The sequence below is a fragment of the Pseudorca crassidens genome, chromosome 2 (genome assembly GCF_039906515.1).
Source record: "Pseudorca crassidens isolate mPseCra1 chromosome 2, mPseCra1.hap1, whole genome shotgun sequence".
Classification (NCBI taxonomy): domain Eukaryota; kingdom Metazoa; phylum Chordata; class Mammalia; order Artiodactyla; family Delphinidae; genus Pseudorca; species Pseudorca crassidens.
The window spans coordinates 52,393,322-52,407,207 of NC_090297.1; the positions used below are offsets into that span (position 1 = coordinate 52,393,322).

Genomic DNA, 13,886 nt, shown 5'->3' on the forward strand with positions numbered 1-13,886 from the left:
ACTGCAAAAAAAAAAAAAAAAAAAAAATCTGTTTTCTAAGATAGCAAATACCAATGTTTCATCATCAGACAATGACTAGCTTTAAGAGCATTGCTACATTTACTAAGAATTAAGATATTAGGCTCTATTTTAAAAGATATGGGAATGAGTACCATGATGATTAACTCAACTACAAATGTACTATTCTAGGACTCCATTGGGTACTCAGAGCTGTATAGCATTTTTATTCATTTCTAATCAGCAACTTTTCTTATTTTCCAAATTTATCTCCCTCTTTCCCTCTCAGCAGCTCAGAATAAATACCATTATGAATGAGCTTCCGATGTACTCCTTAAAGCACTCCTCCTCTCATCTAAAAGATGGAAGTTAGATAATTAAACTATTTGACACTGTGCCAACTAACAGATACGCTATCATTCCCCGATACCCACAGCCAGCATCCTTTCTCTAGCAGCTATCCTGTTCTCAAAGTTTGGTTTTTCTTCTCCAGCCTGTGGGATGTGAGGAGCAGGAAACAGCATGGTAAGCAGTGGTCTAACTGCAGAGCAAGGGGTAGTTGCAGGTCCCTGCAGCATTTTATCCGCAGTTCATCTGCACTGGAATAATTAAGAGTTGACTGTGGTTTTGTTTGGGTTTGGGCTATTATATTTCATTCTTTCTCTATTACCCTGGTTAACTAAGACTGTATGTATGTAGCAAAAACTTTAACATATGATTACTTTTTGACTAAGAATGACGATTCTAGAGAAAAAAATCAGAAATGTATATTGTTCATTTATTAAAATAACTTAAATACCACATAACATTATTTATCATTACATAAATGATGATACAGAACTGGAATACTCAGCAGCCATTAAAAATAATTTTGTAAAAGATTATTGAAATAGAAAAACATTTACAATGTGAAGCAGGCTACAAAACAGTATGGAGAATATATCATTTTTGTGAAGAAAAATGAAAATACACGCAAGGAAAAACTACTAGGACATACAATAAAATATTAACAATGTTATCTTAGAGCTGTGGAATAAATTTTTTTTCTTTGTACTTTTTGGTGTTTCCCCAAAATTTATGCATTAAGCTTGTATTAATTTTGTAAATAGAAAAAAGCAAAATGAATGCTGATTTAATGAGAGAAAGGAAGAAGGAAGGTGCCAGAACCCTGGGGAATATCTACATTTAAGGTATTTGAATGAGAAAGAGGAACCAACATCTTAGACTTGCACTTTTTAAGAACTAACCTTTCTCTTTTGCTAGTTTCTATCTATTTTAGCTTCCTAGCTGCCTATCAGTATAATAATACTTAACTAAGCCTTAAGCATCTAGGTTAAAATAAGGGAAAAAGACATAGAAAGTTTTTGTAAAACAAAACAAAAACAAAAAATACCCCCAAACTAATATTTCTTAGAGTCCTAGTGGTCCCATGAACAATTGCTGGCCATAGACATGACAGAATCTCTGAAATTTTAAAGAGGTCCTTTAGTTTAATACAGTGGAGGTAAGAAATCTTCCTGGGTAAAGAGGTACTTCTGGAAATTGTATTAATCCTTTCAGGCTAAAGTAGTACCATTTATAAATGCTTCTGTAGAACACTAACTGTTTCTATAGAACTGAAAGAATCCTTTCCATTTTACTCTAGAGGGTTTAGGAGTAATCCCAGGAATGACTGAGCTAATCCATCTTACAATTTTGGCCACTGTTCTAAAATCAGGGTTATCATATAAAACATCTCATACAGAGGCCTTAACATATAATTCCTACACACACTACTAACAAATAGCCATAATAATATAGTGCTCTATGAAACTAAAAAACAAAACCAAAACAAAACTGTATTCACACGCTTTAAATGTATTCCCATAATAAATAAATAAAAAGACACAAAAAACCATCTGTAAAAGAATTACATGTATTAGGCAACAGGGAATTACACAAATTGGAAAAATGAAAGCATTTTTAGGAATTTAGGAAATTATAGTGAAAATTAAGTCTAAAGGTTTAAGAGTGTACTGTGAAGGGACTTTATTTCTAGATTTTACCAAAAACTCTTTCAGAGTACAGCTTATTTGAATAAATACTTTTGAGAAGCACCTGCTTGGAAACAGACTTCCCACCTGGTCAAGGTAACTGTAACAATTACATAGGAAGCAAGATTTGTTTCAAGATGTGACTGCAGGTACTTCTCATGTAATTGAAGTTACATAGCTGTGGAAACTTACAGACTTTTAAATCTGAGCTTAGGTAAGTAAACTTCAAAGCACTGTGAGCAACCAAAAGGAACTAGGGAATACTAGAAAATGGGCATCTAGCTTAACTGAGGCCAAAAATATCACCGTGAAAAAGTGGATCCCAAAGAAATATAAGCTCCTTAAGGACAGATATGTTAGTGTTTTGTCCACTGCTGCATCCTAGAATCTAGAACAGTGCCTCCCAAATGATAGACACTCAGTATTTTCACTAATGAACAAATCAGAGACCCTTCCTGGTGTATATTAGGAATCAATCCAAATTCACTTCTTATATCAATACTTAATAATCTCCCATCAACTGGAGAAGCTGTTACTGAATGACTAACATACTATGAAGCTAACTGTACTATACTGTATATTTTTGAGTGAAATGAGTGATGAAAAATTATGTTTTTTACTTTTGAAAAGCCCAGATCCCAGTAATTTTGAAATTGGTATGCCTGTTACTAAAGTAAGAGTATGACAGTATTTTGGGGACATAGCATTTCATGTATTTCCATCTTCTTAAAACCCTTCAAAACACGGCAAGAAAAACTAGTGCTAACATACAGGTGCTGCTTCCTCCAGACACTGGTGCATCACTTAAGACACTTGTGCCGGCATCTGCCAGGCAGTGCTAACAGATGGAAGACATTAATCATCTGGTTGGTGTTCCCACTTTGTCCATCCAGCTTCAAATATAACTGCACTGAGCTAGATGAGTCAGCATCTGGTCCACCAAAAGCTAGTGCATCACTCCCAAAGCAAAAAGGAGAAAGTTCACACTTCAGAATCCTGAATCAATGCCAAGAGTATCTGCGTTGCCTCAAGGTTTCAGACTCTCTGATGACCTTTAGCTCCCTGGATACCAAGGCAAAGACAGATCTGAAAGCTCCAAAAAACAGGTAGGTTGTCATATACAAGACTGCAGCCCCAGGCAATATAGATGGTATTTGTTCGCACCATGGATTAATTGCTTTGAAGGATCAAAATGCAGAAGACAGAAACATTCAACATTTAAGACAGTTTTCTTAATAATAAAGCACTAAAAAATGTGAATAAGTCATACTTTCATTTTTCAGAAGCGAAAAGGACAAGTGGCAACTTGCCTTTGGAAAACACATTAATATCAGAGTAATAAGCTATCTATCTCATAGAGACAGTAGCCTAAGAAAGACTATTATCATATAAATCTCAAAGTTCTATTAAATAAATCTCAGAATAATGTTTTTAACTAAGACAACAAAACAAAAACATCAGCAACAACAAAAAATTAAACAGAATCTGTAAAGTGGTATATGAAGATGGAAAAAGGAAAATCTGGAAATCTACACACTGAGAGTTCTCTATTAAAATCAAGGAGGCCCAAATCCTAAAACAGAAAAAAGAAATATGTTAAAACACAATCTTTTAAAAGAATCCAATGAGGTTTTTATAGATAAACATATTAATGCTTCATTTATTCAAGACATTTTTTTCTTACACTGGGAGCACTTCTGCATGTATTGTAGGAGATTATATGAATGACAATGCTGAGAGATGCCTTCTCAATAGGCCCTTCTAGTTTTAAATTTTAAATCTGAGTCTGGAATCCTAATTAAATGTTTATATAATAGGCTACAGATATTGTTTTTTAAATTACATTGGCTTATTTTTTATACATTATAGTTTTAAAACAATCTATATACTTTAAAAAGAGAAACAACAATTTACAGTGTGAAAATAAGGTTATGTAAAACTACACAACCCTTCTCATAAAGTAGCAGTGACAATTTCCAAAATGAAGATACTTAATAAAAAACAAAGCAGTTAGTGGGGTGGGGGTAGAAGAGAACCAGTGGAGTGCACAGAAGACCTAGGTTCTAGATTCAGTTTTGCACTGATTGTGTACCTTAGTCTCAACTTCCTTAGGTCTTAATTTCTTCCCTAGTAAGAAGAGGCAGATGGATCTCTATGCTTCATTTCAATTTTAAACACAGAGACTCTTATAGTTTGTAAGAAAAGATCTGAAGAACTTTTTGGACAACGAGTTGAATACATTCCTCAGATCTTAACAGGAAGGGCCTGTCACCATTCAACTCTCATGGCAATAACTATAAAGCATATCCCATAATTTTACTGTGAGAAAAGAAAAAAATCTACCCTAAGGGCAAAATTATACTTCATATCCTATTTATATATTAAACATAGAAAATGAATGCCTAGTCCCTTCCTGGACTCTAGAAGCACTCTCTGAGATAGAGTCAACTAAAAATCCTAGGATTATGATTGTGGCCAAAACATTCAGCCTATGTTTCTCTCTGTCTTCCCTGAAAGCTGCTAGACAGTTCTAAGGCCAATTAATAATTCTCGTGGGCAGGGCCAAACTTCAGCTTAAAATAAGTACTTATAGTAGTTCAGGGTTGAAACTCTATCAACTTTCAGATTTAGGAAAAGAGAAGGAGGTTTAAGGATCATACTGACCCTAAGAAGGATGGACAGTAGAAAAGATATGCTTTATCACCTATAACACATACTTTCATCATAACCATTATATAAAACTATGGGATATCTTTTTGCTTTGATGTTGTTTTTTTTCTTGTGAACCTTGTCCTTTAACTATATTCACTGCAAAGAAACAGTCTGAATTGAGAACTGCAGGAGCAATGAGCATATACAAAAATGCTTTATAGAAGATTAGAGACCTGCAGGACATGGATGGACCTATAGACTGTCATACAGAGTGAAGCAAGTCAGAAAGAGAAAAACAAGTATCGTATATTAACACATATGTGTGGAATCTAGAAAAATGGTATAGATGATCTTATCTGCAAAGCAAAAATAGAGACAGAGACATAGAGAACAAACGTATGGATACCAAGGGGGAAGGGGGGGTGCGATGAATCGCGAGACTGGGATTGACATATATACACTATTAATACTATGTATAAAATAGATAATTAATGAGAACCTACTGTATAGCACAGGGAACTCTACTCAATGCTCTGTGGTGACCTAAATGGGAAGGAAATCCAAAAAAGAGGGGATATATGTATATGTATAGCTGATTCACTGTGTTGTACAGTAGAAACTAACACAACATTGTAAAGCAACTATACTCCAATAAAAATTTTAAAAAACAATAAAAAAAGATTAGAGACCTGCCTTTCCTGATAAGCAAAAAGACAGGTTTACAATACTAGATGATCTCTTAAATTTCCCCTGGTTCTCAAATTATCATAATTTTATACAGATAATATACTGTAATTAAGATTACATATCACTTACTGTTTCTTTTAAACAATATTCATGGATATAACTGCGTTTTTCTAAATGTCTCATTGGTAATACTCAGTCTTGTAAGTCTGGTTCCATAATAATCTATAATGTAACTACTTCCATCTGAAGGTCCAACAATCTAGAAGAGAAAATTTTCCAAATTACCCATTTTACAAAAGATACTTTAAAAATACTTTGAGTTTACTTTTCTTAGGTGTTAATACAATTATTTCAGTAGCACCAGAAATACAACTCACTCAAGCAATAAAAAGTAATTGTGGCTCATGTAGCTGAAAAGCACACTGGGGAAGCTCACAGAATCAAGAGGGCTGCAGAACTAAGGGCCTCAATGACTGAAACTCCATGCCCCACAAGGCCCTTGGTTTGGCAGCCCTGCCTCTTCGTGTAGCTCTGCCTGCCTTCCTTCTACAGACAGGCACCCTCAATTGGTTGCCAACAGTTCCAGATACACATCTTCGCAGCTCAGTAGCTCCCAACAGAAGGAAAGTTAAATTTTCTTCCTCAGTGTTTATATAACAATTTCAGGGAAGAACATTCATTGATCTGCTTGGTTTTTACACCTGTTGCAGAACAAATTACTGAATCCAGGGTAATAGGATTAATATTGGCCAGGCCAGGATCCCTCTGGGAGATGAGACAGGATGACTGACAGTCCTACCAGAACCACATGGAATGGAAAAGGAAGAGTTTAAAAAAAAAAAAAAAAAAAAAAAAAAAAAGCTCATCCATGCTAATCACAGCTAATCACAATAATCTTGTCCGTTTAATCACATTTGTGACAATTCACTTAACATGATCTCTCTATTATCCTTTAAGATAATAATCTTCACACTGTAGCCTTAGGGGTACACAAGGATTTACTAAGGTATATGTAGACCCAGATAGTTTCAAGGGAATTCATTTTGAGATCCTTAATTCAAGTAAATACTCTTTGTAAAACTGATCCACCTGATACCACACTAGGCTTAAAAGCAGCATGCTAGGTCCCCTGCCCACTTCTTTGCTTTCACTGTGGTCCCTTCTCCAACTTGACAACAGTAAAGCATACCTACAGTAAGGCACACCCTGAATCTTATGATGGCACATTGCCATGAGGTATAAAAGTCTCTGATGTGTCAAAGAAGGGGATAATTCAAAATACTGGATTTCAGGAAATCTCTTGTAATCAAGAGTCCAAAAATATGCTCTGTCACATCTTGTTCAAAAGATGCAGCCCTAGTAAAATTTTACTTTTAGCTTAAAAATAATTTGCTAATATTTGTAACATGTTTATGCTATTTTGATCAACTGTATATCAGTAATTATAATGACAACTCAATCCAGAAATCACGGAACATTTTTTAATATTTTAATGAATAATATGATCAGTAGAAGATTTTCAAGCATAAAAACATATTGGGGGTAAGGAGGGTGGGAGGGAGGGAGGCAGACGCAAGGGGGAAGAGATATGGGGACATATGTATATGTATAACAGATTCACTTTGTTTTAAAGCAGAAATTAACACACCATTGTAAAGCAATTATACTCCAGTAAAGATGTTAAAAAAAAACAAAAAACCAAAGAAGGGACTTCCCTGGTGGCGCAGTGGTTGAGAGTCCGCCTGCCGATGCAGGGGACACAGGTTCGTGCCCCGGTCCGGGAGGATCCCACATGCCGCGGAGCGGCTGGGCCCGAGGGCCACGGCCGCTGAGCCTACGTGTCCAGAGCCTGTGCTCCACAACGGGAGAGGCCACAACAGTGAGAGGCTCGCGTACCGCAAAAAAAAAAAAAAAAAGAAATATATTTCTAATTTGTATGTAATGAATGTGCATTGTTTAAAATCTGAGTTACTTCTATTTAAAGTTTCTTCTTTCTTCAACTTGAATAGAATAATGTGTAGCAAAACTATGCCCTGAAATTATATTTAAAATAAGCTAACATTCATCATTTTTTTTTTCTAAAGAAGACCTGACATAGGAAACCAGTCGACTGGCCATGTTGCATTCTAACAGAAGAGAGGTTATTTGATTCTTTGCTCTTGGTTGAGCAACTCTCATGGTATTGAACATCTCAAGACATTGTAGAGAGGTTATTTTAATGATAAAAATAGATGATTTTAAGGAAATTTATATTTTGTATGAGTTTGTGAAAATTTCAGTAGAGGCAATACTAATAAAATTTAAAGTGTATAATATACCGAGTAGAACAATGAAGAACCAAAAAAAAAAACGAAAAAAAAAACATATTGGGGGTACTTCCCTGGTGGTGCAGTGGTTAGGAATCCACCTGCCAATGCAGGGGACATGGGTTCGAGCCCTGGTCCAGGAGGATCTCACATGGCACGGAGCAACTAAGCCCGCAAGCCACAACTACTGAGCCCTCATGACACAACTACTGAAGCCCGTGCACCTAGAGCCTGTGCTCCGCAAAAGAGAAGCCACCGCAATGAGAAGCCCGCGCACCGCAACGAAGAGTAGCCCCCGCTCGCCGCAACTAGAGAAAGCCCGCGTGCAGCAACAAAGACCCAACACAGCCAAATATAAATTAAATTAAATTTTAAAAAAAGATTAAAAGAAACATATTGGGGTAAAATTCTGTTGGAGAATGGGAATAGAAATAAAAATTCAAGGAGAAAAAGAAACAATGTAAAAATTATAATAGTGAAGGGTTCATTCATGTCTTTTTAAAGTCAATGATATTTTAAATTCTATGGTATTTATACTCTGTTGGATACATTTTAAAATTGATGTAACAGTTTTATTTAAATATGTCAATATTTGCAAACTAGAAATTATATCCTTTGCAACTATTTAAACTTATGACAAAACTTAAATGTCAACTTAAAACATGCAAAGGGTAGGGATTAAAAAAAATTTTCTTTTACGGGTTATGCAACCAAGAGTTTGAAGAACACTGCTGTAGCGCATTCTTCACTTTAAAAATAAATTTGGTTTTAAAAACTATTCAACAAATACTTAATTCCTACAGTCTATGCACTGTGCTAGGCATTATACACAGAACAGGGAATAAGATACAATCTGCCAACAGGGAGTTTATTCTAGTGAACTATAAATGTTAATGTTCAAATAACACTTACAAAGCACTTATGTTCTAGATACCATGCTAGGTGCTGTCATGCACTTGGGGATTTCCTCCGAAGATCAAATTGCTTTGTCTTGGCATTTATGAATGTTATTTATGAATTTAAGTATAAATTAAAACCTTTTTAATGGTAACGTCACAGACGAAACTACTATGAGTATTAAGCAAAGAAAGAAAAGAATGGATGACTAGAATTTACATGTTTTGAGACCATATAAAGGAAACAAAGAAAAAGGAAAGCCCAGCCAGTAGAAGTAAGTTAAGTCATATGGTAAAAACTTGCCTAATTTGGAATATGTGCACAGATTGGAACTGGGCCTTTTGTCCTATTATTTTTTTCTTCCTATGCCATCTCCTCTGACAATCTCACTTATCCCTGTTGAAAAAAAAAGTATTCAGAAGTTGGAAATAAGGAAAATATAAGATTGGATGGCCTTTTAATATCATGCATTTCTAATAAGCCCACCTGCAGCTCATTTGACTCTCAGGAAACAGAACTATTTAACTAAAAATTGATTAGGACCCAGATGATTTACAATCTTGTCACATTACCAGTTAACATATAGAAAAATGATAGGGTGTCCTTTTAGTCTTGTTTCCCCTGTCCTGTAGAGAAAATAGCCCCAAAGATTATAGTTTAATTACCTATTAATACATGATCCAATTTTGTATCTAATTTAGCAATCTTATTACAGCATTTCTTTCCCCTCAAATTATGTAATTCTGGCTCCTCAACACCTAGTTCTATGGTGGTAATTCCATCCTCTTTCCACGGGTTTGGTTCAGCCTGGGCATGTAATCAATCACCAATGAGATAATAATCTATGAGACAAGTTCAATGGGAGGCTTATCTGCTTTTAAGAAGATATGTGTGAGAGAAAAAGAGATGTTTTTCCGCCTCTGAAAGTAACTACATAGCAAGTGGTGCTAACCAAAGGAACTGAAGATGGCAAAGAGAAGGAAGGAAGAAGGGAAGAAAGGAGGGAAAGAAGGAAGGGAAGGAGGGAATAATGAATTTGGATCTTTCACTTTGTCTTTAAGCTCTAAATTAACAAATCTTAGAACTACCATATCTCCAGATCCTTGGTATATAATATAATAAACTATCACGTTATTAAAGCCAATTTAAATTGAGGTTTCTGTTACTCATAGCCAAAACTCCAGATAATGCACTTGTCTTCAATGCCTCCTACACACCACTGCCAGATCACCAAAGCATAGCACTAGTTGCTATTCTCTGCTAAAACAATTTGAAGACCTGCTCCAAAGACAACCAAATTAAGTCAGTGTGGTAAAGCATTAGACAGAAAGGAAATCTTGAAGAGAAAACTGTCGATAACTAGTTGTATAGGATTAATCCTCTCCGGATCTCCATTTTTCTTAGCTGTAAATTGAGGAATAGAATAAACGAATCTGTATGGTACTTTTAAAATTTTATATCTTGTTTGACTGATATTTAAATGCAAACAACTCTACAAGGTATTGTCAACATCCTTTTCTATCAACTATCCCAGCAAAGAAGAAACTGCTCTCCCTACTTAATTTTTAAGAAAACTATCAGCTGTAAAGGTTTCAATATTTAAGTCCATATTCCCTCACCAAAATTAAAAATTAAACCTGTTTTTAAGCATCTATATTATACACTTATGTATAATACAGTGCCAGTTATAAATTACTTTATTTTTGAATTTTATTTTATTTATTTTTTATACAGCAGGTTCTTATTAGTCATCAATTTTATATACATCAGTGTATACATGTCAATCCCAGTCTCCCAATTCATCACACCACCACCCCCACTCCCCCCACTTTCTCCCATTGGTGTCCATATGTTTGTTCTCTACATCTGTGTCTCTATTTCTGCCCTGCAAACCGGTTCATCTGTACCATTTTTCTAGGTTCCACATATATGCGTTAATATACGATATATAAATTATTACAAGTATACTATTGTACTGTTAAATATAAAACTACAAATTTTAAAAAATATCTCATACTGAGAAATATTTTACTCAGTTAAATATGCCTATGTCCACTTGTTCATTGACAATAGAGTATGAAACCTAAAATTATGTGTTTATTTCTCTCCTACGAAATAGCCTGAAGCCAAATTCTATAGCATGAAGTATTTGTTTGATAAGCTAGGGCAGATTTTTTTAAATCTATTGGGAAAAGAAAGACCACTTAACAATTAATGGACCAAGAGGTTACTACAGGTCTTCAAGAGGGAAAACAGGAGGGCCACTACATTGTGGGAAGCTATTTTGTACAAAGGGTGTCAACATCTCTTGTGTGAGAAGCCCTAAAACCACAAGAAAACAACTTCATATTTGTCTACATTAGTTTCCTGCAGCTACTGTAACAAATTACCACAAATTTAGTGGATTAAAACTAGAAATTTACTCTCACAGTTTTGGATGCCAGAAGTCTAGAATCAAGGTTATCAGTGCAGTCATATGACCTACAGAGACTCTAGGGGAGAATCCATTCTAAGGTGCTCCTTTGGCATTGCTTGGCTTATGGCCACGTCACCCCAATCTCTGCCTTTGTCTTCACACCACCTTGTTTTCTGTGTGGGTGTTTGTGTCTAATCTTTTGTCTCCTATAAGGATACTTGTCATTGGATTTAGGGCCCATCCAGATAATCTAGAATAATCTCTTCATATCAAGATACTTAATTTAATCACATCTGCAAAGACCCTTTTTCCAAGTAAGATAATATTCACAGGTTCCAGGGATTTGACGTATCTTTTGTCCTACCACACCTTTGTTCTGTGAAGATGGTTGGTGGTGGTTTGGAGGAACTGGGTGAAATTTAATTTCTCCTTTCCTGTCATTTCTGATTGTTTTCACCATGAAATTTTATTTGCAGCCTAAATGCAAAAAATCTTGAATTGTTTACTTAAAGGAGTAGGCTTTTCTATAGGTGCAAAGTCTATAGCAAGAAAAGTAAATCAGAAAACTTTAGAAGTACACATTAAAGTCAAGAATGTTAAGCAGTGATCATCAAATTTCCTGTTTTCCTGTTCTTAATCTTTGATCTCCACTATAATTCTCCATAATCCCACTCACCCACCCACAGGCACCACACAAATAATGGGCATATACTTAACTGGGTATATGACTTGGAAACATATTTATTCTTGAAAAACATGTGATGTTCTTTGAATAAATATGCATTTTAAATTTATCCAAGTGATACTGTTGTGGATCTTGTTCAATTTCAAACAATTTTCACAGTACACTAAGATTTTAAGACATTTCCATGTAGCTGTATGTACATCTAGGAAAGTGCCTGTAATTGTTGCCTAGTGTTACAGAAGATACATCCATTCTCCAATTAGTGTACACATCTAGGTTAATTCCAACTTCCTGCTACCACAAACAGTGCTATAAGAGACATATTTGTACAATGTCCCCTTGTGGACAGGAGTATGAGTATTTTGGGGTAAGTGCCCAGAAGTATCTCTTTATTTACACATTAGTTATTTCGGTGATTTTGTGAATCATCTTTAGTTTATGGCGCTCATTTAACTATTAAGTTCCCTATCATTTTCTTGTTGATTTGTATATTCCACATATCAATTCCTGTTGCTAGTATTCTTTAACTCAGTCTATTAACTGTTAACTTGGTCTATGATATTCTTTTTAGAAAAGAATTTCTTAATTTTAATGTATCAAATTCAATGATTTTTTTTTCCTTTATGGTTTATGTTTTTGAGATCTTGGTTAAGAAGACTTAACCCATCTAAGGTCATGAAAATATTTTCTTCAATTAGCTTTCTGTAAAAGTTTTCTTCTCCTAGATACATACCCCAAAGAATTGAACAGGGGCTTAAACAGATACTTATACACAAATATTCACAGCAGCGTTATTAACAATAGCCAAAACGGGCAAACAGCCCAAGTGTCCATCAACAGATGAATGGGTAAAAGAAACGTGGTACATACATACAGTGGAACATTATTATTCATCCATAAAAAGGAATGAAATTCTGAAACATGCCACAATATCAATGAACCTTGAAAACATTATGCAAAGTGAAATAAACCAGACATAAAAAGACAAATATTGTACGATTCCAACTATATGAAATATCTATAAAGTAGGCAAATTCTTCAGGACAGAGTAGATTAGAGGTTACCAGGGACTGGGGGAGAGCAAAATAGGGAGTTACTGCCTAATTGGTACAGAGTTTCTGTTTTGCGTGATGAAAAAGTTTTCGAAGTAGGGGTGACAGTTGCACAACATTCTGAATGTAATTAATGCCAATGAACTGTATACTTAAAAAAGGTTAAAATGGCAAATTTTGTATTATATATATACTTTACCACACAAAAAAGAGCTTACCTTATTTGAACTTTAACAGTGTTGTAGTTTCGTTTGTAATATATAAACTTTTGATTTTGTTAGTGGAAAATGTATTTTTGTTTGTATATATTTAAGTATCACTCTAGTAACAATAAATTAAAGGAAAAAAGATGGTTACCAGTAACTACTTTAACACCTAAACTTTATCAACAGATGTGATCCCTCATTTACTGGCACTGCCTTGTTGTTGAAGTCAGACTGCTTAAGTAACTCAAATATCTTATACATTTAAAACGTTATGAATGAATTCAGGAGTGAAGGGCAAAAGCTAACATTTTATGCAACTCTATCAATGTACCATTTTTCTATCTAATCCACTTATGAGTTTCTCCATATAAAGAATGCAAATATTAAATTAAAAAGAATGCAAGATCATATCTCCTGAAGACTTGGTAAAAAGTAAAATGACACAGCTGCCTCCAATTAGAGGATAATGATGCAACCTGTGTCCACCCCAGTTCCCCAAAGAAGTAAATTCATATTCTCTTAAAAGTCAAATTACATGTTTGTGTCCAGAGCTGACTTCTGTATGTCGTTAATTTTAACATAAAACCATTAAAAACATCTAATTTGTCACATTTTAATTAAGCACCAAAATTCCCACACAATGCCAGAAGTTACACATTCAGATCCCCTGACTTCATTTGATTTAAAGACTGGTTAGTATTAATCCTTAATGACCGATATAAACATCATTCCTCAAGAAATGAATAGGATTCAGCATCATATCTCCTCAGGGAAACACAGCGCTGGGCTCAGTTTCAGGACTACTTTGTTTTTTGAACATTTCTTTAATTCACTAAATAAAAATCTGCCCACAGGTAAGTGAACTAAGTGAAATCTACTGATACTTAATTGAGATGATGTGACAAAGCAGAGACTACCCAAATTATCATTCCCCTCCGTTTTCCAGTTCATTTCC

At 34.8% G+C, this 13,886-nt stretch overlaps 1 protein-coding gene across 1 annotated transcript in view; it reads right to left on the reverse strand.

Moving 5' to 3' along the window:
- Positions 1 to 754: 754 nt before the first annotated feature.
- Positions 755 to 13,886, reverse strand: part of TM2D1 (TM2 domain containing 1) — a 55,001-nt gene continuing 41,869 nt past the window's right edge. Inside the window, exons 6-7 of the mRNA XM_067726357.1 lie at positions 5,499 to 5,628; positions 755 to 3,603 (exon numbers count right to left, since the gene is read on the reverse strand). Coding sequence (XP_067582458.1) covers positions 5,518 to 5,628 — 111 coding nt within the window. The 3' untranslated portion in view covers positions 755 to 3,603; positions 5,499 to 5,517. The remainder of the gene's footprint in view (positions 3,604 to 5,498; positions 5,629 to 13,886) is intronic.